The sequence below is a fragment of the Copadichromis virginalis genome, linkage group LG14, assembly GCF_057382275.1.
Source record: "Copadichromis virginalis isolate Kocher_CV1m ecotype Utaka linkage group LG14, C_Virginalis_male_GT1.1, whole genome shotgun sequence".
Classification (NCBI taxonomy): domain Eukaryota; kingdom Metazoa; phylum Chordata; class Actinopteri; order Cichliformes; family Cichlidae; genus Copadichromis; species Copadichromis virginalis.
The window spans coordinates 41,959,592-41,986,309 of record NC_140631.1 but is presented as its reverse complement, the minus strand read 5'-3'; the positions used below and the strand labels follow the sequence as shown (position 1 = coordinate 41,986,309).

Below are 26,718 nucleotides of genomic sequence, written 5' to 3'. Positions count from 1 at the left end.
ATACTCAGGTGCAGAAATACCTGTGAAAGGAAAATGCATGGTTAAAGTGACACACAAAGACAAGGAGCACACGCTAACATTCATTGTGGTGCCGAAGACTGTGCAGCCTATACTAGGGTTACATGCCTGTGAGAGTCTGAACCTAGTGAAAAGAGTGCTCGTTGTGGAAACTGATGATGACATGGACTATAATGAGTTGATGAAGGAATATGGTGACCTATTTCAGGGACTTGGTTGCCTTGCTGGAGAACACACAATCAGAGTCGATGAAAGTGTAACACCAGTCATTCATCCATGCCGCAAAGTACCATTTGCTCTACAAAAGCCACTGAAAGCCGAGTTGGACAGGATGGAAAACCTGGAAGTGATTGAATAGATCGATGAGCCAACGGAGTGGGTGAGTTCTCTTGTTATTGTGGAGAAAAAGACTGGAAAGCTCAGAGTTTGCATGGATCCTAGAGATCTGAATAGAGCAATAAAGAGAGAACATTTCAAACTACCTACAAGAGAAGAGATAATGTCACAGTTTGCAAAAGCGAAGTACTTTAGCAAGCTAGACGCTTCATCAGGATTTTGGCAACTGAAGCTGGACGAAGCAAATTCAAAACTGTGCACGTTCAACAGCCCATTTGGCAGGTACAGATTCCGGCGACTGCCGTTTGGCATTGCTTCAGCACCTGAGGTGTATCACAAGACAATACACATGATCTATGAACACCTGGAAGGAGTCGACACGTCAATGGATGACATCATTGTGTGGGGTAGCACAAAAGCTGAACATGACATGAGACTGAGAAATGTTCTTGAAGCAACCAGAAAAGCCAATCTGAAGCTGAACAAAGAGAAATGTCAGCTTGGGGCGAAGGAACTGACATTCGTTGGAGATATCCTGAGCAGTGAAGGCATCAGACCAGATCCTCAAAAGGTGTCTGCAATTGAAAACATGCCGAGGCCGCAATGCAAGAAAGATGTGCAGAGATTTAATGGCATGATAAACTACATGGGAAAATTCATACCCAATCTCTCAGAAAAAATGGCGCCACTGAGACAGCTAACTGAAAAGAGAATCGAATGGGAGTGGAATCATGAATATGAGAAAGCATGGCGTGACTTGAAAGATCTGCTTACAAAGGAACCAGTTCTGAAGTTTTATGATCCAATGAGACCTATTAAGATCTCATCAGATGCATCACAGAGTGGGCTTGGAGCTGTTCTTCTGCAGAAGTATGATGAGTGGCAGCCTGTTGCATATGCATCACGATCCATGACAGACGCAGAGACAAGATATGCACAGATTGAAAAAGAACTGCTCAGCATAACGTACGCCTGTGAGAGATTTCACCAGTTTGTGTCTGGGCAGGCCATCAGTGTTGAAACTGACCACAAGCCACTGATAGCGTTGTTCCAAAAACCACTAAATGACTGTCCACTGAGAATCCAAAAAATGATGATCCGGCTGCAACGTTACACGCTTAACGTGATGTACACACCTGGCAAGCTGATGTACACAGCTGACACATTATCCCGAGCTGTTGATCCGAATGAGCCAGCGAACACCAAGATGGATGATGATGTAAGAGCATATGTGAGCATGGTCACAAGTGCACTTCCTGTCGCAGAAGGGAAGATGGAGCTCATCAGAACGGAGACAAGCAAAGATGGAACGTTACAAGCACTGCGCAAAACCATCATAGATGGATGGCCCAGCTGTAAGCAACACTGCTCACCTGTTATTCATGAGTACTGGAACTGCAGAGCAGAACTGTCTGTAGTGGATGATGTGGTGTTCAAGGGAAGTAAAATTGTCATCCCAAAGAGCCTGTGAGGAGAGATGCTCAAAAAGATACACGCAGGGCATCTAGGCATGGAAAAATGTAAAAGGAGAGCACGTGAGGTGATGTACTGGCCACGGATTAATCAGGATGTGACAAATGAAGTGTCAAACTGTTCAACATGTCTGACATATCAAGCAAGCAATCCTGCCGAGCCACTAAAGCCGCACCCAGTGCCAGACCGACCATATCAGAAAGTGGGGGCTGACCTCTTTGTGTCTGGAGGAAAGGACTATATTGCAGTCACAGACTACTACTCTTTGTATCCGGAAGTATGTAGACTGCAAACGACAACAGCAGAGGCTGTAATCACCTCTATGAAAGCTGTATTTGCACGACACGGTGTGCCAAGTGAAGTGTTCACAGACAATGGACCACAATTCTCCAATATTAGGTTTGGACAGTTTGCCAAGGAATGGGACTTTGTTCACACAACATCAAGCCCGCACTACCCACAATCTAATGGACTAGTGGAAAAGTCCGTCCAAACAGTGACGAGGCTGATGAGTAAGGCGAGAGACAGTGGTGCTGACTTCTACCAAAGCCTGCTAGTATACCGCACAACACCACTTGAGTGTGGTATGTCACCAGCACAGCTTCTTATGGGACGACGCCTGAGATCAAACCTGCCCATTCAGGATAATCTGCTTAAAACAAAAGAGGGAAACAGCGTGAAGAAGTTTAAGGAGCAACAAAAAGCAAAGCAGAAGTTCTATTATGACAGAGGAACAAAAAACCTACCTGAACTGCATGCTGGGGATCAAGTGAGATTCAAAGACAAAACCAACACATGGGCACAGAAAGCAACTGTTCTAAGGAAAGATCAACCACGATCATACATCATTCAGAGAGAAGATGGAGCTATGCTGAGAAGAAATCGCCGAGATCTTCTTAAGGGACCAGTAGTAGTGGAGCAGAGGTTGGAGGCTGCTGAACAACTCCAACACACACATGAGACACTATCACCTGAAACACCTACACATACACAAGAACAAACACTGAGAAGATCTGTAAGACAAGTAAAGCCACCTATGAGACTGATTGAACAGATGTAATGTGTTGACATGTTGTTTGGAAGATGATGTCATAGTATCTATGCAAGTTTCACTATGTTTGGTTACTAGTGTTGAATGGACCATAATTGTTGAAAACTAGTTGTGTTGTTAACGTTACTTTGATAAAGCCTGGTTTAACAAGTAAAAAACAAATAGAGACTGTTTATGTTTGTGAAAGTAGGTATGTTATTTTATTGTTGAAAAAAAAGGAAGATGTAATGATAACAGCAAATCCTTATTTGCCTAGTATCATGTTTTATGTTGTTAATACTCCTAGACTGCAGGGGGAGCTAGAGAGCAGAGGGAGTTACCTCTGAGTAGACTGTGATGGCGAAGCTTTGTTTACATGTGAACCACAGTTCGATAAAATACCTTCTCTTCAAGTAATGGTGTCATTCTTAAGAACCCATAACAACATAAAGAAACAAGACAATGATCAACAGACGTGTCTGCGTCTCATTATTTCAGCTGTTTAATCGTTTGGAGTTGAGCGCACCAGGTTGTCTTTTCTCCTTTTTCTCCAATTTCTTTCTTGTGCCTATAATCTCTAACCCATGATCTATAATCTATAATCTGTAATGACAGGGCTCCAGTCCTGCAGGTTTTAGATGTGTCCTTGATCCCACACAGCTGATTTCCTCCTGATTGGAAACCTGAGCCTGCTGGGCCTGAACACCTCCCTCTGCAGCTGGATCCTGGACTTTCTGACGGAGAGGCCTCAGACAGTCTGGCTCGGTAGCAGCACCTCCAACACCACCAAACTGAGCCCTGGAGCCCCACAGGGCTGTGCGCCCACTGCTGTTCACTCTGCTGACCCACGACTGTGCAGCGATGCACAGTTTGAACCACATCATCAAATTCGCCTGTGGCGGGGGCGTGGCCCCGGGCGCAGCTGCCGGGGAGGAGTGGAGCAGAAGGCTCAACAGGGCGGCGCTGCGAGGCCGGTAAGAACAGCTGATGGTGTTTATGTACTGATGATGGTCTCCCTCCGCTGTGTTTATAGGGAGACGGGGAGGAGCGGCGAGGGGAGATCAGCTGGGCTCGTGAGCTGTCAGGCTGTGCGACTGAGTCAGCTGTCAAAACAAACAAACCAATAAATGTGGAAATTGGCAGTACATACCTGCGTGTGCGTGTATTTGTGCCTGGTGTATTCCACATCGCCGATGACGCGACTGTGGTGGATCTCATCAGCAAGAGAGTTCACTGCCCACTGAACATCATGGATCCTCTGTGGAGGTCGTCAAGAGCTCCAGATTCCTTGGTGTCCACCTGGTCCCTCAACACCAGCTCCATAACTAAGAAGACCCAGCAGCGTCTCTACTTCCTATGGAAGCTGAGGAAAGCCCATCTCCCTCCATCCATTCTCACCACCATCTACAGAGAGACTATCGAGAGCATCCTGAGCAGCTGCATCACTGTCTGGATGGTAACGGCACCGTATCGGATCACAATGCTCTACAACTGTTAGTGAGAGCAGCTGAGAGGATCATTGGAGCCTCTCTTCCCTCCATCAGACACCCGTCACACCTGCTGCATCGGCAAAGCCACCAGCATCGTGGGGGACCCCACACACCCCTCACACACTCTCTTCAACCCCCTGAGCTACAGGCGACCGTAGTGCATCTGTAACCGGAAGGTCGCCAGTTCGATCCCCGGGCTCTCCGTCCTGGTCGTTGTGTCCTTGGGCAAGACACTTTACCTACCGCCTACTGGTGTTGGCCAGAGGGGCCGATGGTGCGATATGGCAGCCTCGCTTCTGTCAGTCTGCCCCAGGGCAGCTGTGGCTACAACTGTAGCTGCTCCACCAGTGTGTGGATGTGAGAGTGAATGAACAGTGGCATTGTAAAGCTCTACATAAATGCAATCCATTATTATCATTCTTCACCCTGCTGCCTTCTGGAAAGGTACCAGAGGCCTCACTGCCAGACTGTGGACCAGCCTCTTGGTTGGAAGGACAATAAACCCGATGCACAGTCCAGGCCCGGCGCTGTAATCATCAGGATTGGGTAACGACCTCATTACCTTTGAATTAGCACGGTACTACCGACAACACATGATGGTGGCCTTAACCAAAAACAGTGAAGACTTTGAGTGTTTGACCATCTGCAGTACAAACGATTGAGAGAATCAGGATTGGACGTCTGTGATCTCCCAGCGTTAAAAACAGACACGTCAGTGAACTGTGATCACGCCTGATCAAACACAGAGTACACCTGGAAACAATCAGCTAACTTTTAACACGTCTGTCGCTAACGTAAAGGAAGTTTCCGTCACCGATGATGGCGGTGACTCTTTTAGCGAGACATCAGAGGCTTCGGTAACCGTTTGGTCGGATAACGCTGACACCATCACACAGCGACCAGAGCAGCTAAAGTTAATTAAAGGTTTCAGAAGTTCAGATTTATTTCATAAGGGAGAATTCTGAGGTGCTGTTCAGCATGAACGATGGTCAGCCTGCTGATCGTGTGAGCCATTAAGGCTCGCATGGATTGAGGAGAACTGAGGGTTGAAGTTTCTGGGAAGGAATCTCATCTACAGGTGGTTGAAAGCTGATGTCGTAGGCCTCCACCTCTGTGATAGTCCTTCACCGTGGACGTGGACGGCCTCTCCACGCCTCGCAGACCCTCAGAACGTGAAGTTCCTCAGAGAGTGTCCGTCCTCCGTCAGGTGGAGCGGTGTCGCTGAGTCTGAGCAGTCAGAGCAGTCCTCACGCTGAACGCATGACGCTGTGCCGTGCTGGCTCACGATTAACGGGTCAGTAACTACAGTCCAAGAAGCACAGACAGATCTTGTGGTAGGAGATCAAACTGGTTAATGTGGAAGCATCTGCAGAATCTCCTCCCACAGCGATAAAATGACGTCTGAACTATGAAGCCGTTTAGCATGGAGACATTCCCTTCACTGACTCGCTGTCCATCGCCATCATCAGCTAATGACAGAAAGGACTAGCTGTGAAAACAAGTCCCTACTTTCTCTGCACAGACACACAAATGAAGAACTCTGGATATTTTCTTTATTTGATCTTTGATGAAGGACAGATATGTGGAGACAAATCAAGCAGAGTTACACACAACATATATTAGTGTTAGACCGAGCCAGAGGCTCTTATCCTCCTCTTCCTCCTCTACTCCTTCTTCTGAGGGAATGAGGCGATGAGGAGCCAGTACAGAGAGTAACAGGTTCCTGCGGACAGAACACAAACCAACACTTTACTTCTCACCGTGGCACGCTCGCATCTTTCAGCCCTTCTTCATCTGCACCTCCTCTTTAAACTTTATTACCTTCACACTCTTCACCTTCCTCAGCCAGAGCATTTGACCCACCTGCTCTCATATCAGCTACAACCGTCTTACTATCTTTTAGTATCCTTGTTGGTGATCGTGTGCTGTGATGTGACCCTGAATGCTGTCTGATGCTCATGTTGCACCCTGCTAACACTCACAGACGAAACATCCGTAAAGGTCTGAGCTGTTTCCACACATGCTTTGTTTCTGTCACTAATGCGAGCTTTGTCCTCCTGCACCACAGAAATGCACCTGCTGCAGCGTTCCTCACCTGCGATGGTTAGTGTCATGGTTGCCCGGTAGAGCAGAACATCGCCGGTTCCTCCTTTGATGTGGACCGGCAGCCCGTTGTCCTCCTGTAAGTGCAGGAAACACACGTGCTCGGGTTACACGTATGAAACACCTGAGGCCGGCTGGACGGGTGACGATCGTTCTTACCTGGAAGATTTTCTGGGATTCGGGGACCTTGTTCTTCAGCTGTCTGGCTGAGCTGCTGAAGGCTCGGCTGGCCAGACGTGGAAGTTTCTGGAAACACAGAAAAGCAGCAGAGTGAAGGAAAGATCGCCCGCCTGTCAGGCTGCTGTACTGTGCATGTACAGCAGCCGTCTCATTGGTCCAGTTCATTTAACTGTGAAGCCCAGCGGACAGCTGGCAGCGTCAGCCACCTGTGTCACCGTCCACCTGTCAGTCAAAGAGGCCACGCCCCTAATTTAATCCTTAATGAAGTCAAAGTGGTTATAAAACGCTATAAAAAGTTGTTACCAAGGGGGGCGTTATCCATGGAGGTTTTGTATCACCTGCTTTAAATTTTTAATAACACCTGAGTCCTGAACCTGGAGGCGGGGCTCAGGGCCTAACCCTAACCCTGAGGCCTCTGGCTGACCTGACAGAGCCGTGAAGCACCTGTCTGTGCTTCCTGTGGTCCAGGAAGGAGCCACCTGGAAGCCACTTAGCACAAAGCTGCTGTGCAAGAACAGAGAAAATGAAAGCAAAGCTTTACATGGCAAAGCCAAACCCTGTTTTCTTAATACGTTCTTAAAAATCATTGATTATCCTGGATTTTTCTGTGAGGACTGAAACTGTGCTGAAAATATTCCCACACAAACAGTTATTTTATTCACTGTGAAAGTCGGGGTGTCTCCAGGGTTTTTAAATCCAGAATATTTGGCCTGAAATAAATCCAGCACACATGTGACCCCCTGTCCTCACACAGAGGGACTCCAAGACAAGCAGCTCCACGCTCATTGCTTCACTCAATTTCATTAAAATCCTAATCAAGCAAAAGTCCAGACAGACCTCACCCCGTGTAAAAGTCACGTCCTCAGCTTTTGGGCTCATTTCAGAATCGCTCTGTTTCCCAGGCCGTGAGCACCAGCTGCATCTGAGACAAGCTGGCCACTTATATGACGTGAAGAAACATAATGCAGTTTATTTTGTGTTAGGGAGGATTAGGTTTTGTATACTTTATTACTCCCCTGTAGGGAAATTACTCTCTGCATTTAACGCATGCACTCAGCGAAGCGACAGGCGGACGGTGCCTTGCTCACGGGTACTTTAGGGTAGCCGTTCGGTAGATTTGAACCCCCAAGCCTCTGATCATGGGGGCAAAGGCTCTACCTGCTGAGCTATCTCCTCCCACCAAGGAGGGCAATGTTAAAATAAGTTCTTTAAAGGATTTAATATGAAGGCAAAACTAAACATGCTGTGTTAGTGACACACGTGTCTGCATGTGTGCACAGAGAGGACCCGTGTGTTCATTTGGCAGTTCAATGAAAGGCTTCAGTTAGTTAAGAGAGAGAGAGGGAAAATAGTCTTCTTATACAATATTTGAAATTCAAAAACAAAACAAACACTACATTTTAGGAAATAACTGAGTGTTTTCTTGTTTATATGTTTGTTTTGTAATAACTGAACATTGAAGTTTCTCACTAAAATGTCTCCTTACAGCTTTTGTTTGTCTGGAATTAAAAACGCTCGATCATCCAGGCCAGTAAATCCCAGAAGGTTGATTCTGTTCATCTGGACGTTTCAGAAACGTTTCATCATCATCAGGTGACGTCTTCAGTCTCAGCTGACTGCGGGTTATAAACAGGACAATGTCTGAAACCAGCAGCACAGGATGAGCTGAATGAGGCTCGTTTCTGCGTCTGACTGCAGGTGTTGGCAGGTCGTTCACGCCTCGTTTGTTTTTATATCTTAAATCTGACATTTGAAAGCAATCGCTTCCTTGTTCCTCACGCAGAGACAGACGCGGCCCTCACGGTCGCTCGTCCATCAGCAGCAGCCAGACCCAGTTTGTCTGGGGTCAGGTTAATGGTCTGACGTGGCTAAAACACGCGGCCTCTCGTCCTCGTGTCGCTTGAACGCGTCTTTCAGCTTTAACAACTTTAAAGAAGAAGAAGAAGAAGTTGTCTTTTTGTGTTTCTTGGTGTGTGAGAGGGTGGGGGGGATTTTATTTTGAAAACAACTTCCTGTCTGTCATTTCGTCTGACTGTGCAGCAGCAGCGGTGTCTCTTTAAGAACGCTGCATGACTTTTTAATCGCCCACTAAGGTCACCTCGGGTAGCTGAGGGGCGTGACTGACAGCGCTGAGAGCCAATCACAGAGCCTGGAACTGATGCTTAGACCTATCCAGAGTCAGAGGCAGTGTGTGTGTATGTGTGTGTCTGTGTTTGTGTGTGTGTCTGTGTGTGTGTGTGTGTGTGCGTGTGTGTGTGTGCGTGTGTGTGTGCGTGTGTGTGTGTGTGTGTTTGTGTGTGTTTGTGTGCGTGTGTGTGTGATGAGAGAAAAAAATGTGTGTGCAGTCCTAACACAACATGCAAGAACATCCAGAGGTTCAGAGGTTAAAGGTCAGATACAGCTCATACAGGAGTGGTTAATGTAACTTGAGAGTGAGGTTGTTTTACGCCTCACAGGTAAAGGTGAAGACACGACGGCTTCAGGAACATGGCCGCTCTCCTGAACACGTCCGCAGGGTTAAACTGAGGAAACTTGGATCTTTAAGGGCGATCGTGGCCCAAGAGGTGGGAGTTCACCTTGTACTTGGAAGGTTGCCGGTTCGAGCCCCGGCTCGGACAGCCTTGGTCGTTGTGTCCTTGGGCGAAACCTTGTGTAAAGCGCTATACAAATACAGGCCATTTACCATTTTAAGCTCGAATTAGTTTGTGTTAACGAGCTGCGTCCTACAGAAGCTGACCTCTGCTGAGTCTCATCCTCCAACACAAACGTGCGCAGCTGGATGTGTGAGCGGTTGTTCCTACTTCTACACCTGCGTGACGTAGATGGACGAAGCCGCTCGCTCGGCATCTGACGGTGATGTTGGCGTCGCTGGGACCCGAGCGTACTCGCATATGTGGAAAGTGAAATCTCTGCTTTACAGTTTTCCCGCTTATTTCTTTTTTCGATAAATTAGACGGATGAAGCTCCACGTGAAGAGGAAGATGAATGACAGTGAAACCCTGAGCAGGTCAGCGGCGCCCTGCTGGATGTCGGGGGACGAACACGGGAAAAGATTTCACGAAGACTGCAGTGATTTCACCGAGAGCCGACTTTGTTTGGCTAACCTGAGACTCTGATCAGTGCAGCGGGAGAGTGTTTCAGGCTGAGGATGTTTATCCTGCACTGAGTCCAGCTCACTGAAACCAGCTGCTGTGACATTTAGCATCTGTCACCCATGAGGGAGAGTGTCCCTAACCGACCAATCAGCACGCAGTATCGGCTTCGCTGTGAGAAAATCTGAAGGACGTTTGTGCGGTTTTCTTTCAGGTCATCGATGTGCATCATAGATAGGAATAGTGACAGTTTCTTTCTTTCTGTGTAAACAGTGCTCCAAGGACTCGACTCCTTTCTTGAAGAAGTTATTTTATCCTTTTCACTCCCTCCCTGTGATTCATTGCAGTTTTTGGAAGAAAAGGATTTTGACAGGAAGTGGACGTGCCAGCGGATCAGCTCCAGCAGGATGTTCAGAAAGAAACTGTGTCAGAATATCTGTGGCTGTGATTGGTCCTCGTGGCTTGGAGTGACCCGTCCAGCGTCTCCTTGACTGCTTGGACTCTGCTACAGCAGCTTTGCATGATTCAGAGTTCAAAATAATCCTTCTTTGTCTCACTTTGGATCTCAGCAGCTGCTCAGTCTGAAACAAGCTGTTTTAGCCCCGCCCCTTCTAAGGCCATCATGAGATATCGAAGCTCAACAGCAGGTCTCTTCTGATAGAAACGCTGCTGACTGTCCTGTGAATGTGACCCACTGTGGACCCACTGTATGTAAAGAACTGGTTTCCATAACATCCCTCTGGTGACGTATGGTTGGCGGTTCAGGTCTTTATCAGGAACAAAGCCCCCCTTCACATTTTCCTAAACTCGATCTGTGCTGGGCCAACTGCAGGTCCCGGGCCTTATGTTGGACACCCCTGCTTTGTGCCAGCTGTCTGCTGACGGTCACGCGGCCACATTAAGAGCGTCGTGCAGGTGTTTGGCTCACAGAGGTCACTGCTGCGTAAACTGGTGACCTTCGATCTGATCCTCAGAGCTCTCACCAGCACTTCTCACGAGCCTTTAAAATCATGACACATGTTGTACACACACACACACACACACACACACACACACACAGGTGCTATAACACCAAACAATGCAACAGCTCTAGCCCCTGTGTTAGTGCGGTGGACAGAATATTAGGAACGTTTGAAGCAAACAGCCTCTCTCTCTCTCTGCTGTGTGTGCGTCATTGTGGACGTGCTGCTGCACTGTGTGACTAACAGGTGAGCAACAGGTGTGTGCGAGAGAAACGAGGTGGAAACAGCTGCAGCCCGTCAACAGATCCTCTATTGTTAAAAACTGATAATGCAGACGGAGTAAACCTGAGCTGCTGATCCAAAGGTCAGGCCTGATCGCGGCGCCCTGCGCGCTGTCTGCCCTTCAGCTCGTCTAACTCACATTAGATATGCCGAAGCTTCACACACACACACGCACGCACACACACACACACACACACACACACACAGAAGTGTGAGAAAAAGAAGAAAAAGAAGAGCTGTAGTTACCACGAGGTGATTCATGTCGAGCTGTGCTGCCTCTCTTCAACCTCACAAGGACATGCGCACACACACACACACACAGAGTCTCAGTGTTTCTGACACGCTGCCAAACTACGATCTGCTGCAGAGGCCAAACTGTCTGCGCTCGGCAGGAAGTAAACACGACACTGCAACTTTGCATTGTGTAAAAGTCTTGAGCCACCCAAGCAGTCGGGCTTTGGCGTAATGCTTAAGTGCTCTTGAGCAACATTTCTCCCACTTTGTGGAACTCTGTTTTTCTCTCATGAATCATTCAAACATTAAAGGCTTCAAGGGATGAAGCAGTGTGTCTGTGCGTCACAGCTTCCTTTACGCTCTTTTTTCTGTCAGTAACAAAGAACATTGTTTTAGTTGAAACACAAAAAAGGAAGTGGAGGAGAAAAGAGGAAGTGTCAGACCTACAAAATAAACTATCTACAGCATCTGAAAGTCATGCTCTTATGGTCCAGATATCAAGAGGAATCTATTAACGTGTCCCTTAAGACAAAAACGTTCAGACGTGAACTCACATACAAGGTCTTAAATAATCAGGCCCCATCTTATCTTAATGACCTTGTAGTACCATATCACCCTATTAGAGCACTTCGCTCTCGCTCTGCAGGCCTACTTGTTGTTCCTAGAGTATTTAAAGTAGAATGGGAGGCAGAGCCTTCAGTTTTCAGGCCCCTCTTCTGTGGAACCAGCTTCCAGTTTGGATTCAGGAGACAGACACTATCTCTACTTTCAAGATTAGGCTTCAAACTTTCCTTTTTGCTAAAGCATATAGTTAGGGCTGGACCAGGTGACCCTGAATCCTCCCTTAGTTATGCTGCAATAGACGTAGGCTGCTGGGGATTCCCATGATGCACTGGGTGTTTCTTCTTCACTCACTATGTGTTAACAGACCTCTCTGCATTTAATCATTACTTATTATTATCTCTGTCTCTCTTCCACAGCATGTCTTTATCCTGTCTTCCTTCTCTCACCCCAACCAATCACAGCTGATGGCCCCGCCCCTCCCTGAGCCTGGTTCTGCCGGAGGTTTCTTCCTGTTAAAAGGGAGTTTTTCCTTCCCAGGTGATCATCTGGCTGCTGGGTTTCTCTGTATGTATTATTGTAGGGTCTATCTTCCAATATAAAGCACTTTGAGGTGACTGTTGTAATTTGGCGCCGTGTAAATAAAACTAAATTGAATTACCAGGACAAACAGAGGGAACGACTCTGGGCTAAAAGGCACTCAGTAAGAAGAGTCTGATGAGGCCGAGCACACAGAAGGGAGCCTTCCTCTCAGGCCGCCGTGCCGAGTCCTGCAGCCGGCTCGGCTGACCTGCTTCCATCACTCATGGGATCTCATGGCAGAGGGATCTGTACTTCTACTTAATTACAGATACTTGTGTTAAAAATACTCCAGTATAACCTGAAGTACTCATTCAACTTCTTTACTCAAGTAGAGGTGAAAAAGTACCGAGTGTGAAATGTACTCAGAGTAAGGAAGTAAGAAGCAGCACCACGTTGCTAGCACCTATTTTAATGCACAGCTAAATATAATATGAGTGCATGAGAATACAAATGATCCTTAATCTAAATTCTGATTGTCATGAATGTACTCGAGTACATTAGAAGAGAATAGAAACATCTGTGTTGCATGATGGAGGGTGACCTGGCCTCCACAGCTAAACAGAAACATGAGGCGAGTCGAGGGTTACAGTGAGAGGCAGCAGGAACATGAAGACCTGCTGAGTGAAAGCAGAAGTCCTCGGAGGCTGTACAGCCACCCAGGGTTTAAACTGCTCCACCTCTGTCAGGTGGAGGGAAGTGAAGCACAGCCCGTGCTTCCCCTGAGCACTCAGAGCTTGTTTAATCTCAGAAACACTGAGCTGAGTTTCACTTCTTGCTTTTTGAGAAATATCTGAGTGAAACTGTCAGAGCTGCTCAGTGCAGCAGCTGCAGCCGCCCAGCTCCACCTCAGAGCCTCCATCACCACACACAGGTAAGGAGACAGCGCCGTGATGTTTGGTAAAGTGCTGCAGGAGGGAGAGCGATCGCCTCCGGTCTGGTCTGATCCTGAAGTCTTGTGTTTTCTTCAGCAGCTTTGCAAACTTAAGCCGTGCTGCAAACCTCCCAAACAGCCTCACTAATCACACTGCTGTGAACTTTAACCTTTCACCTGCTAACTCACAGTCTGAGAAGGAGCTTGTGGTTTTGATGCTTTGACTTCGAGGTGAGTTTCCTGCTTGTGAATAATCTCTCGCTGCAGAAACGGTTCCCAGACTGATGGAGCAACAGTCTCGCCTCCTAAAGCTGCCAAATCCTCTGCTTTTGCCGCTCACACGGATGATGATCAGCACCACCTGATTCCAGTGCAGCGGTGTAGGGCGTAGTTGGTCTCAGGAGAGTAATTGGAAAATACATTTCTACTTCAGCTCTGTTTTGTGTTGCAGTCTGGAGGAGATGCACCGCTCACTGCTGCCCCTGCTGGTCAGCCTGAGTCCTGCTATTCTGTTCCTGTTGCCTGGCATCATTGTGACACAGGAAGGACTCTGGGAGGACTACAAATATGGCCACGGTGACCTGGACAACCACAATTTCTGCACCTGGAAGTGCCTCATGTTCACGCTGCAATGGCCGGGCACGTTTTGTCAGGTGAGCATTGGGCTGTGCATCAGGAAATGGTGGTGTTCCCCTTCACAGTAAAAGCTGCGACTTCTGAAACATCTGCAGCGGTCAAATTTAAGAAGAGCTAAAGACATAAATACACACACTGAAAATATCCTTTAAACAATGACGTGTTTGTGTCCTTTAAGAAGGGAAACCAGGAAGAGGCAAAGTAAAAGAAATGAGGCTGAAAAGGAAACGAGCCATAAGAGAGTAGGAATGGAGAGGGTAGGGAAAAAGAAGGCAGGAAGGTGGCGAGTTCTTCTTCTGTGGTGTCTAACATGCTGTCTGTCCCTCAGTCTCTGAACAACGTGAGTCTCTGCAGGATTCCTCCAACCGTCAACAACTGGACCATCCACGGCCTTTGGTAACCCCACCCTGCTGCAGCAGCTGAGATTACTCCCAGTGTTCAGACTGATCAGTGTTATTGATCCTGGGTTGTCCTGTTGATTTCATTGGCTGTTTGCGTTTGTGCCTGCAGGCCCCTCCACGCTAAGAACCGCTGCGACTGCTGGCCGATGTTCCCCTCTGACGTCCAGGTGAGTCCTGGTTATGCAGCACTGTGCAAAGGTCTTCAGGAAGCCCTCATTTCTTTCCAAACAAACGTGGAAATAACTTAAATGGGAAAACATGCACAGAGGCCGACAGTGATCACTGACTGTTTTTAGGGCCTGGTTCAGATTAAACGGAACAAGATACAAAGCATTAAAACATGTGAAAAACCCAGAGGCAGGATTCATCACTTAGAGACCGGATAGACTCTGCCTCTATAAATGCAAATGCATCAGGAGGCTCCTGTTGCAGTGATCATCAAACACTGACGTTCTTGTTTTTCAGGAGCTGAAGGCGGAGCTGACTGAACTCTGGCCGTCATTTGTGAGATTCAAGTCCAACTTCCACTTCTGGTACTCACCTTCATCGACACACAATGTCCAGCAGGGGGCGACGCCTCTAACATCTCATTATATGACAGTCTATCAGAAATACGAGCCTACTTTTAACTCAATCTATGACCTCTGCAAACACATCCATTGTCAGTTTGAGCTTTTAGTTGTTAGTCTCAAGACTTCAGGAAGGAAAGGAAACAATCATTCATGTGAGGAAATAAGATGAGAAATGAAAGCAGGCAGTTCAAGGAAAAGAGGAGGTCACAAACAAAAAGACCTGAACTCTTTCATGGCATGCATTTTTAATTTCTCTTTGTGAAATGTTTTCAATATTGTGATCGATCCAATCATGGGCAGGACCTGCAACGGCCGCTGTGGAGTCCAGTATGCTGATGACCAATCTGCAACCGACTTGCTGTTAGCAGATGACAGCGCCATCTTTGCGGAAAATGATGCAGAGGCTACACATATTCTACACGACATCACCCAATTTGCTCAACCACATGGTCTCAACACCAAAGTCCTTACTACTGCCGGGTCGCCAGCCACCGTGCATCTCAAAGGTGTGCAAATCGAACAAGTGCGGGAATTCAAATACCTCGGCTCTCTGGTCCAAGAAAAGAAAGTGGCATCAAGAGCGGAAATAGATTCAAGAATTGGTCAAACGGCGGCGGCTTTCGCCTCCCTCCGATGGTGCGTCTGGAAGAAGACAAACGTCACCCTCACCACCAAAATCTGCCTGTACCGTACACTGGTGTTGCCCATTCTTCTCTATGGGTCGGAGACCTGGGTCATCCTCAAACACGACCTCTTCCAGATGCGCTGTTTGAGTCAGATTCTCCGAGCGTCCGTGATCGTCTCAGCAACAGCGTGATACGTAGTCAACGTCACCAGCAGCCGTCAGTGGAAGAGCTGATTAGGAAGCGACGTCTGCAATGGTTTGGCCACATGTGCCGCATGAGCAACCGTCGCCTGTCATATCGCCTTTTGATGCAGCAGACTCTCCGCCGTCTGGAGAGTCAAGCGTGATGCGCCCAAGAAGACGTCATCAAGCAAATTGAAGATGACCTTAAACAACGACATCTAACCCTCGAGCAAGCAAAGGTGAAAGCAAGAGACCACAAGGCCTGGAAGGCACCCACAGCGACGTAGTGGCTTTGTGGACAACCTCCCCGCTGAGCACCAGCGAGGGACAAAAGAAGAAGAAAGAATGTAAAAACAAACGTGACTTTGTTTCTGGGAAAATGAGATCCACTTCGCTTTAAATTTCGATAGAACAGCGGCAGTATAACGTCCCCGTAAGTGGACATCAGGCCCATGCAAAATTTAGTATTTTGGTCTAGACAACCCAAAATGTGATGTCCACATATGTGGACGCCAGGTCCTAGGAGGTTAAGGAAGGAAACAAGGGGGGTGGCAAGGAAAGGTTTGTTAAAGGCAGGAAAAATGTTCCTAGAGAGAGAGTGAGAGTGAAGGAAGTAAAGAGTAAGTGTGAGGAAGGAAATTAGGGGAGAACCAAAGAAATAAAGGAAGGAATTAAGGTTATAGAAAAGGAAGAAAAATTATGGTGTACAAAGGTTAGAGGAGGAAATGAGGAAATAAGGGGACAAGAGAGAGGAAAAGAAAGGAAGGATAAAGAAGGAAAGGAAGCAAATGACATCTTGAGGAAATGAAGGTACAGGGAGGTGAGTAAAAGGGTTTAGGAAATGAGGGGAAGCAGAACGTGACCCTGTAAACTCACTCGGGTTGTGATTCTCTTCCTAAAGCGTGTTTCTGTGCGTCAGGAGGGACGAGTGGAGGAAACACGGAGCGAGCGCGGCGTGCGTGGAAGGAATGAACTCTCCGCTCAGATACTTCCAGGTCTGCGTCAAACTGCGAGCACGGTTCGACATCCACAGGTGAGTTCAGCTCTTCTTCAAACTGAGACCCCGAGGTCGATCCTCACGTTCCCATCTGTGCGCCGTGGAAACGCCAGTTACGCCACACAGCTGCTCAGGTGAGCTCTGAAACGAACAGTGATGTTTTATTTGTGTCTGCAGCCTGCTGGAGGACGCCGGCATCACTCCGTCCTGTGAGCGACCCTACAAGGTAACAGTCGACAAATCCAACTCTGACCTGGGGAAGGGTTTTTCAAGCCTCTCATGAGCCAAACTCAACTTCCGACTTTTTCTAAAAGGTTAAAAAACCGGAACCTTTTATTAACTCTGCTGATCATTTGTCAGAAACACCTTAAAGCTGTTCTCGGGTCTTACAGCTCCTGTTCCACGGTTAGAGGTTCAGATTAAACCAAAGTTTCTGATAATGAGCTCATCAGTTAAAGCTCAGGCTGCAGACTGTGTCACCCACCTGCTGTCCAAATATGTTGCTTACGAGGAGCAGCCAATCAGAATAACAGCTGACTTTAAGGGGGAGGAGCCGACATATCTCGTTTCATATGAAGTGAAGCCCAGTATGAGCTAAAGTAGGATTATTCTGAACACAGAATCATGCAAAGCCATCAATAAAACCACAGAACTGGAAATTAGCAGGTCGGCTTTGAAATATTATCCATGTGTTATTTAAACTAGAAGTCTAAAATTATCACGTGGAGGCTCATCATGGTGATCGTTTTAAGCCAGCTCACCTCCTGCAACCACTTTTCCGAGAATACGTGCTTCTTTTGCAGTTCGGGCTCCTCCTGACATTTCTTTGGAGGTGGAGGAACACCAGAGTAATTGCTAAAAGGAGCTTCTTCACCATTTGTTCTAAACAAATGTCTGTCCTCCTCCAGAAAATCTTATGTACGCAAACGCACATTGCAACTTCATCGTGTTGGGTCTTTTATTTTGACAGCGAATGCGCACCTGCGAACCACTTATGTGCACCCCTGATTATATCAATGAGATGTCCCCACAAGGATATAAATGTGTGTGTGTGTGTGTGTGTGTGTGTGTGTGTGTGTGTGTGTGTGTGTGTGTGTGTGTGTGTGTGTGTGTGTGTGTGTTTTTAGGTGGAGGAGGTGCAAAGCGTCCTGGCTCCACACGTGGGGGACAAACTGGAGATCCAGTGCATCACGGATGAGCAGGTCCGATGGCGCCGGTTTCTTCCTTCAGAGTAAATGTGCTGCACTGTCTCCGCTTCAGCTTCTCATGTTAGCACGTTTCTTCTTCTTTGCTGTTGACTGAAACATTCAAACACTCCTGGTCCGATATTTTCCAGTTTCTGCAGCACAAACTAACAGTCCAGGTCTCGCGGTTGATCTGATATCCTCGTGTTGGTGTTGTTCCCAGATCATCATACTAAATGTTGTTCCAGGATCAACATTGCAAGTGACCAATCAGAATGTTGTGACGTCATACTTTTGCGACTTCGGGAAAAACCGGCGTAAAACAAAAAACTGTACTTAAGCTGCATGAAACCGCCTCTGTCCGCCGATCAACGGACCCTGACCCTAACCCTAACCCTAACCGTAACCCTTTAATAAACAGTAAGCAGAATTGATATTGTCCTTGCAACATTGGAATTTCATAAATGCACGAATGGCTTGGTGCGCAGAAGAATAACGTCACAACAATGTGATTGGTCACTTGCAATGTTGAACCTGGAACAACATTTTCATGATGGTCTGGGAACAACACCAACACGAGGATATCAGCTCATCCCAGGTCTCGCATCCTAACTAGTGATGGTAAATTTGATTCTTTTTACTGAATCGAGTTTTAATGAGTCACTCACCAAAGTGAATCGGGTTTTTTGAGTCATTTGATTCACTGAGTCAGTCGACCAGAGAGTGCAAAAAATGTACATTTTCACTCAAACTTAATTTGTTTCTCTTTTCATGTAAATCCTACTGCTAAGATGAATGATTCTATTTTATAGAGCAAAAAAGAGCAAAAACATTTCTAAAATTAAGCAATTTTCTATCAAAATTGCTTAATAAACATTTATTTATTTTTATTTTATTTTAATATATTTTTATTTTATTAGTATTTTCCTTAAATGTGTTAAATATATATTTTCTCATCTAAATGTCCACTGAGCTGTGAGCCAGGGGGCGGGGGTGAGTGAGTGATTCGTTCGCTCCATGATTCAGCACAGGAGGGAGGGGGTGAGTAGCTCAAATGTGCTGTTAGCATGTTAGCAGAGCGATGCTACTGTGAACTGAGGAGCTATTTTCTTGATGTGAGCTTCTACTCAGGATTTTGTCTTCCAGTTCAGAGCAGAAATTTTTTTGTTACGATACTGGATGTTGTGTTTTTCTCCAAAATTTTAATTATAAGCAAGATACATTGCTGCTAACAGCAACAGGGATGAGTCAGTGAGTCAGTTGGGCTTGTGAATCATGATTCATGAGTCAGTAAAGTGATTCTCGAGTATTGAACGATTCGTTCATGATTCGCACATCACTAATCCTAGCACCCTGACAGCACTAACACTGATCAGAGCTTTGATCAATTCAGTCTGTGTGGAATTAAAATCACCAATGACTCCGACAGACCGCAGATTTAAAGCAGAGCTTGAACAACAGATTTGTGGTAATTTACGAGCAAAGACTGGATTATAAAATTAATGAACAGCAGTAAAACCAAAGCAGTACCACAAACACTTGTGAGCTATGATCATAAAGACCTCGAGGAAACAAAGCAAACACAGTGATTCTGTTTATCAGCCTTTATTGCTGCTGCGGCTGCAAACTCCTGACATGGATCACAGCAGACGTGTCTGTGACAGTCATCCAGGTCATCGACGTCTAAGGAACTTGGAAAGAAACACGTCTGGACTTCTTCAAGGTTCTTCAGTTCTAAAACCAAACGGTGCAGAGTCCCAGGAAAGCCCTAGTGGTGGCTGACCCTCTATTGATCATCTGCCTCATACATGAGCTCCAAACACGGCCCAGAGGTCCAGTTCAGGGACTCCAGTTAGCTGCAGCTAGCAGCTACAGCTGCCTTAATAATGCAAACTTTAAGCCTTAATACAATTTAAACAGGTGAATTATAGAAAGCTCCTCCCCCTGTGCAGGTGGATTTATTTTCACCTGATTAGAGAAAACGTTTGATGCAGACAGGCCGGTTGGGCAGCTGTGCTTTTATGCTAAGCTATGCTGAGCACATTGTGGCTCCATCTCTGGCTCCTGAGAGGTTCCCATCATTTCTCCTGAACATGTCGTTCTGCTGCTGAACTTCACTTCACTTTAGCTAGCACTGTTTTCTTCTGTGGTCACATGATGACATCAAAAAGCTCCAAACACAAAGAGGCTCTGTGGTCGATCTGAGCGTGGGAGAAGAATTCACTCTGTAAGCTCTCCCCGGTGTTAGATGGTTACCAACAATCACAACTCTCACAAACACAGCTACCACCAATCAGACGGCTCGTGAGGTTGGTCGTGTCCTCAGAGTTCCTCCAGCCGCTGACCGCGGAGTTCTCTTAGTTTGCGCTCTGGCTGACACCACAAGGCCTCCATCCATTAAAGTTTGAGTGAAACTGGTCAGATCTGGATCATGCTGCTCAGTTCAGATCTTTCCTTCCAACAAATATCATTTGCAGCCTGCCCTCCACCAAGGAGAGCTTGTGTTTTATACACAGTGTGCAGCCAGGATCACAGCTGAGATGGTGCCAGTTATTTTGAAAGCCTTTCATATTTCATACAGTCACCTCATAAAGGACTCATCCAGGCTGGAGAAACTGATCAGGAGGGCTAGCTCTGTGGTCGGCATGAAGCTGGACACTCTGGTGACAGTGGCAGAGAAAAGGACATTAAAGAAACTGATGGACATTATGGACAATGCTGGGCATCCTCTGCACACGGCCATTAACAACCAGAAGAGTCTGTTCAGTGACAGGTTGCTTCTCCCCAAGACAAGAACTAACAGACTTAAAAACTCCTTTGTCCCACACGCCATCAGACTGTTTAACTCCTCTCTGGAGGGGAGAGGGAGGGGAAACAGGAGGACAAAGGAGGGAACAACTAAGCTGTAGTGCCTCTGCACCTCACTGTACAATACCTTGTGCAATACTTTTTGTAAATAGTCAACGGTGCAATAGACTCAATACTTGAAATGTGCAATTCACTTGTATTTTTATTCCTATTTATTCTATTTATCCCCTTTGTATATTTTATTTATATTGTCTCTGTATTTATATATGTGTGTGTGTGTGTGTGTGTGTGTGTGTGTGTGTGTGTGTGTGTGTGTGTGTGTATTTTAAAAAAAACACCCAGCACGCCCCTGCGGGCGGTTTATCCTTCAAGCTCGGGTCCTCTACCAGAGGCCTGGGAGCTTGAGGGTCCTGCGCAGTATCTTAGCTGTTCCCAGGACTGCGCTCTTCTGGACAGAGATCTCCGATGTTATTCCCGGGATCTGCTGGAGCCACTCGCCTAGCTTGGGAGTCACCGCACCTAGTGCTCCGATTACCACGGGGACCACCGTTACCTTCACCCTCCACATCCTCTCGAGCTCTTCTCTGAGCCCTTGGTATTTCTCCAGCTTCTCGTGTTCCTTCTTCCTGATATTGCTGTCATTCGGAACTGCTACATCGATCACTACGGCCGTCTTCTTCTGTTTGTCTACCACCACTATGTCCGGTTGGTTAGCCACCACCATTTTGTCCGTCTGTATCTGGAAGTCCCACAGGATCTTAGCTCGGTCATTCTCCACCACCCTTGGGGGCATCTCCCATTTTGACCTCGGGACTTCTAGGTTATACTCGGCACAGATGTTCCTGTACACTATGCCGGCCACTTGGTTATGGCGTTCCATGTATGCCTTGCCTGCTAGCATCTTGCACCCTGCTGTTATGTGCTGGATTGTCTCTGGGGCATCTTTACATAGCCTGCACCTGGGGTCTTGCCTGGTGTGATAGACCCCAGCCTCTATGGATCTTGTACTCAGAGCTTGTTCTTGTGCTGCCATGATTAGTGCCTCTGTGCTGTCTTTCAGTCCAGCTTTGTCCAGCCACTGGTAGGATTTCTGGATATCAGCCACCTCCTCTATCTGCCGGTGGTACATACCGTGCAGGGGCCTGTCCTTCCATGATGGTTCCTCGTCTCCCTCCTCTTTCTTGGGTTTCTGCTGCCTGAGGTATTCACTGAGCACTCGGTCAGTTGGGGCCATCTTCCCAATGTATTCTTGGATGTTCCTTGTCTCATCCTGGACTGTGGTGCTGACACTCACCAGTCCCCGGCCCCCTTCCTTCCGCTTAGCGTACAGCCTCAGGGTGCTGGACTTGGGGTGAAACCCTCCATGCATGGTCAGGAGCTTTCTTGTCTTTATGTCAGTGGCTTCTATCTCCTCCTTTGGCCAGCTTATAACCCCAGCAGGGTACCTGATCACGGGCAGGGCGTATGTGTTGATGGCCCGGATCTTGTTCTTACCATTCAGCTGACTCCTCAGGACTTGCCTGACCCTCTGCAGGTACTTGGTGGTTGCAGCCTTTCTAGCGGCCTCTTCATGGTTCCCATTTGCCTGCGGGATCCCCAGGTACTTGTAACTGTCCTCTATGTCTGCAATGTTGCCTTCTGGTAGTTCAATCCCCTCAGTTCTGACTACCTTCCCTCTCTTTGTTACCATCCGACTACACTTCTCCAGTCCGAACGACATTCCAATGTCATTGCTGTATAGCCTGGTAGTGTGGATCAGTGAATCGATGTCTCGTTCACTCTTGGCATACAGCTTGATGTCATCCATGTACAGGAGGTGGCTGACAACTGCTCCGTTCCGTAGTCGGTATCCGTAGCCAGTCTTGTTAATGATCTCACTGAGGGGGTTCAGGCCTATGCAGAACAGCAGTGGGGACAGAGCATCTCCTTGGTAGATCCCGCACTTGATGGTAACTTGTGCTATGGGCTTGGAGTTGGCCTCTAGTGTTGTACGCCACATCCCCATTGAGTTCCTGATGAAGGCTCTTAGGGTCCCATTGATCTTGTACAATTCTAGGCATTCCAGTATCCAGCTGTGGGGCATTGAGTCATAGGCCTTCTTGTAATCAATCCAGGCAGTGCACAGGTTGGTCAGTCTGGTCTTGCAGTCTCGGCTGATTGTTCTGTCTACCAGTAGCTGGTGTTTTGCACCTCTGGTATTCTTGCCAATTCCTTTCTGTGTCCCGCTCATGTATTGACCCATGTGCCTGTTCATCTTAGCCGATATGATGCCTGACAGGAGCTTCCATGTGGTACTGAGGCAGGTTATTGGTCGGTAGTTGGAGGGGACCGGTCCCTTCTTGGGGTCCTTGGGGATCAGGACCGTCCGGCCTTCAGTTAGCCATTCCGGGTGTCTTTCGTTAACTAGCAGCTGGTTCATTTGTGCTGCCAGACGCTCGTGGAGTGCAGTCAGCTTCTTCAGCCAGTAGGCGTGAACCATGTCGGGCCCTGGTGCTGTCCAACTCTTCATACTGGAGACCCTTTCTTGGATATCTGCCACTGTGATGGTTACTGGACCCTGTTCAGGGAGGTCGCTGTGGTCTGCCCTCAGATCCTCTAGCCACTGAGCATTGCCGTTATGGGTTGCATCCTTCTCCCATATGCTCTTCCAGTATTGCTCCGTCTCCAGCCTTGGTGGTGCTGTTCTCTTATTGTTCCCTTGCCACTGAGAGTACACCTTTGCTGGTTCTGTGGAGAACAGCTGGTTTATTCTCCTGCCTTCTATCTCTCTGGTGTACCTCCTCAAGCGGCTGGCCAAGGCTGTGAGTCTTTGCTTGGCAGTTTCCAAGGCCTCAGGTATGGACAACTTGCTGTATTTCTTAGGCACCTTCTTTGTCGCACCTTTCTGCAACTCCGTTAGTTGGCTAACCTCCCTCCGTGCTACTTTGATCTTGCCCTCTAGCCTCCTTCTCCATGGAGGGTACTGCCCCTTGTGGCTGTTCAACTTGTAGCCAAGCATCTCACTGATCACTGTTGCCGTATTGTAGATCAGCTTGTTAGTGTCGGTAATCGTGGTTGTAGGTATTGCCCGTAGTGCTGCATTAACATCATCTAGCAGACCTTCTGAGGGTACTTCACGTAATCTTGGTAACCAGCTACGGGGGATCCAGGTTTCAAGCTTGGCCATGATCCTATTTTTCAGGTCAGTTCCTCTCGCACTCAACGATCCTTCTCCTATCGCACTTGGGGCACTCGCTATGTACCCAATCTCGGGTGGGGGTGATGATATCTCCCCCCTGACCTGGCGTCCTGACTCCTCCTTGCCGTAGCATTTGTGTTGTACCTCGTCAATCTCTAGCTGTGAGAGCAGTCCCTTCTTTCGAATGTTGGAACACTGAGCTACTAGTTGTTTCGCCGTCATTGTGGATGTTGGGTATCGAAGAATCCATAGGTCCCTCATCCTATTCATGTAGCCCCTTCCGCCGGGGTTACTTGCGTAGTAGCATTCCAACAACCCCCTGTTTTCGTCCCTTGCCCACCGATGCCTTCTTGTTCCAGTAGCCCACTTATATATATATATATATATATATATATATATATATATATATAATATTCTGTAACTCTGTAACTTCTGTCGGTGCTGTGCTTTTTTGGAAATCGAATTTCCCAGAGGAACCCACCCGAGGGATTAATAAAGTTCTATCTAATCTAATCTAATCTAAACACGTTAGACCCAATCACATGTTCAAGCAGGAGTGTTTACAGATGCAGAACAGACAAATAATTTATTGCGTTCTTGACTGCACGACTGTCTTTGCTGGAATTTCGAGTTTAGAGTTGCTGCTGTGTTTGATGTAAGATTTCACCGCATCTGGTTTTCTCTATGTGAGACTGCAGGAGTTTCTGAAGAACTTTGGGGAAATCAGAGGCACTTAGACCAAAATCTGAAAGATGAGGGCATAAAGCATGTGATGTCACCCATTTGATTTGCATTTTAAAGCCTCAGTGTTAATGCTTTCACAGTCACTGAAACACTAACAGTCTTTCAGATAATCGTGGAAAATGGTCATTTTACAGATTTTGGTCGGTAAACCAGCCAGAAGCTGATGTAACTTTTATTACATTTACAGTCCAATCAGCAAACGTCCAGCGCTAACGCTGGGCCGAGTGTCTGCTGTGCATAAAACAGTTTACTGCGGACTCTGATTAAAACAAAACCTTCATCCAACTTTGGGGCCTGTTTCAGTCCGTTCTTATTAACTAGCTGGGCGAGAAACCCCTTTACCCTGATGACACACGTTGTTTACACTCATGTCCACTCTTTGGCTCACTGTTAGCTCCTGCACTGCACCTTTGCTAATTGCAAACTGCTTTCATGCTTCTCAAATGCTCGCTTCAGCATTTTTCCATCTGCTGCTCGTCCTGTGCTGCAGTCAGGAGCTGAAATGTGGAGATTACTGTTGTTGTTTCAGGACAAACTGCCATGTTTGACAAAATGCCTTGTTGAAACACACCGATCATCAGTCTCCATTACAGCATACACTATTATATACTGTACATATATTTATTAGTTTCAGATGTAGCCATTCTTGTATTTTGCTTGTTTACATTATTGTATTTTGCACAACTCTGTTGCTTGTGAAGCTCGCACACAAGAATTTCACTCATGTGCTGTACCAATGTACCTGCACATGTGATGTGACAAGAAAAGTGATTTGATTTGCACGAGGCTGTAACCATCAATAACCACCGATAACCACCAATAACCTGGCATCTGTCCGTACAAACGTGTCCAACTCTTCCACTTCTTCTTTCATCTCTGTGTTTGAGCTGAAAGAAATCATTGTACCTGAAACTGATTTTGCAGTATGACAAATGTAATCTGCACATTTCCACATTAATCTCCAAATTTTTAATTTGTTCTCAAAATGATGAATATGTTCTTAACGTGGCCCATCGTAGTTTCTTTTAGAAAACTCAGGACCAGCTGCGTCGACGTCGGTCACATGTTTTTTTTCAAGCGCGATGCTTCTGTGTGTGAACTTCATGACTTCACGTCCCAAAATGTGTAATTTCATGTTGTCTTTTTGCAATGCGAGCCGCTGCCTCGATCCACAGAGACGAGTGTAACTTTGAGTGCTGAGGTGAGGAGCAGCTGTCAGTAGCTCAGTGTGCCGTCTCTCCTCCAGGACAGAGAGCTGTGGTTTCAGCTGAAGATCCGCCTGAATCGGAACCTCACCGTAGGCTGCGATCTTTGCACCGATGCTGAAGACGCCGACTCACGGCCGGTACCCTCCCCAGGGCACCCCTGTCCTGACCGGGTGCCCTTCTACTATTTCCCCATAAACCACGAGCGGCCACAGCGGCCCTGCGGCTAACGCCACCGCCATCACAGGTGGAGCCTGAGTAGCAGCAGGTTTACCCCAGATACTGCAAGAAGTGTCTGAAGAGCTTAAATGTGAAAAATAAAAACCATCAATAAAGTGATTTTTACAGATTCTCTTGTCATTTCTTTAGTGCTGGTCACTTCCTGTCAATCATGTCATCCAGAAAACAGCAGAAACATGTCTGCTGGGATTCTCCTCTATTTGTGCTTAAAAAGATCAAAAGGTTTTCACGCTCGGGGAGGTGGAACACGTAGAAAGTGACCACTCGTCTTAAAACCTGGATATCGCTGTCACACAGGTACCTGCTAATAAGCTCCGCCTTCATGGACGGTCTGTTACTACAGTAACCTCAGCAACCACGTTATTGGTCACATGATGTCATCAGAAAAAATAAAAAAATAAAAAAGCTCCAACAGCACAAACAGACCAGCTCAGGTGAAGCCTAGCAACACGTAGCAGCTACAGCCACCTGTCAGTCAAAGAGGCCACGCCCCTAATAAGGCAAACTTTAAGCCTTAATATGATTTAAACAGCAGAGTTATAAAAGTGTTCTTGTTAAAGAGGAAATCATCCAGAGACCAAACAGTGTGTCTGTGGGGACTCACTGCTGCCTCTGCTGGATGTTGCAGGAACTGCAGCGTTTGGTAGCTGCACAATGGCGGAGGCCCAAGGTCAGAGCCGCTAAAATAACTGTCCTGTCAGAATCTGATCAGCTGACTGCATTGATTATCC

At 47.1% G+C, this 26,718-nt stretch overlaps 2 protein-coding genes across 2 annotated transcripts; one reads left to right on the top strand and one right to left on the bottom strand.

The window, feature by feature from the left end:
* Window positions 1–5,886: 5,886 nt before the first annotated feature.
* cox7a1 (cytochrome c oxidase subunit 7A1) lies at window positions 5,887–11,319 on the bottom strand. Its single transcript, XM_085431008.1, has 4 exons — window positions 11,213–11,319; window positions 6,610–6,696; window positions 6,443–6,527; window positions 5,887–6,070 (listed from the first exon to the last, which is right to left on the bottom strand). Exons 1-4 carry the CDS (start codon window positions 11,225–11,227, stop codon window positions 6,012–6,014), a joined length of 246 nt encoding a protein of 81 aa, XP_085287134.1. The 5' UTR covers window positions 11,228–11,319; the 3' UTR covers window positions 5,887–6,011.
* Window positions 11,320–13,078: 1,759 nt separating this feature from the next.
* Window positions 13,079–26,096, top strand: rnaset2l (ribonuclease T2, like). Its single transcript, XM_085431004.1, has 9 exons — window positions 13,079–13,214; window positions 13,666–13,867; window positions 14,179–14,246; window positions 14,361–14,418; window positions 14,717–14,784; window positions 16,551–16,664; window positions 16,806–16,854; window positions 17,756–17,830; window positions 25,789–26,096. Exons 2-9 carry the CDS (start codon window positions 13,676–13,678, stop codon window positions 25,975–25,977), a joined length of 813 nt encoding a protein of 270 aa, XP_085287130.1. The 5' UTR covers window positions 13,079–13,214; window positions 13,666–13,675; the 3' UTR covers window positions 25,978–26,096.
* The last annotated feature ends 622 nt before the right edge of the window (window positions 26,097–26,718 follow it).

Coding starts and splice junctions, on each gene's coding strand:
- cox7a1 (XM_085431008.1), bottom strand. Junction 6,528..6,609: donor AATCCCAGAAAATCTTCCAG/GTAAGAACGATC, acceptor CTGCACTTACAG/GAGGACAACGGGCTGCCGGT. Junction 6,071..6,442: donor CATGACACTAACCATCGCAG/GTGAGGAACGCT, acceptor TTCTGTCCGCAG/GAACCTGTTACTCTCTGTAC.
- rnaset2l (XM_085431004.1), top strand. CDS start 13,676: ATGCACCGCTCACTGCTGCCCCTGCTGGTCAGCCTGAGTCCTGCTATT. Junction 16,665..16,805: donor GCACGGTTCGACATCCACAG/GTGAGTTCAGCT, acceptor TTGTGTCTGCAG/CCTGCTGGAGGACGCCGGCA. Junction 16,855..17,755: donor CCTGTGAGCGACCCTACAAG/GTAACAGTCGAC, acceptor GTGTGTTTTTAG/GTGGAGGAGGTGCAAAGCGT.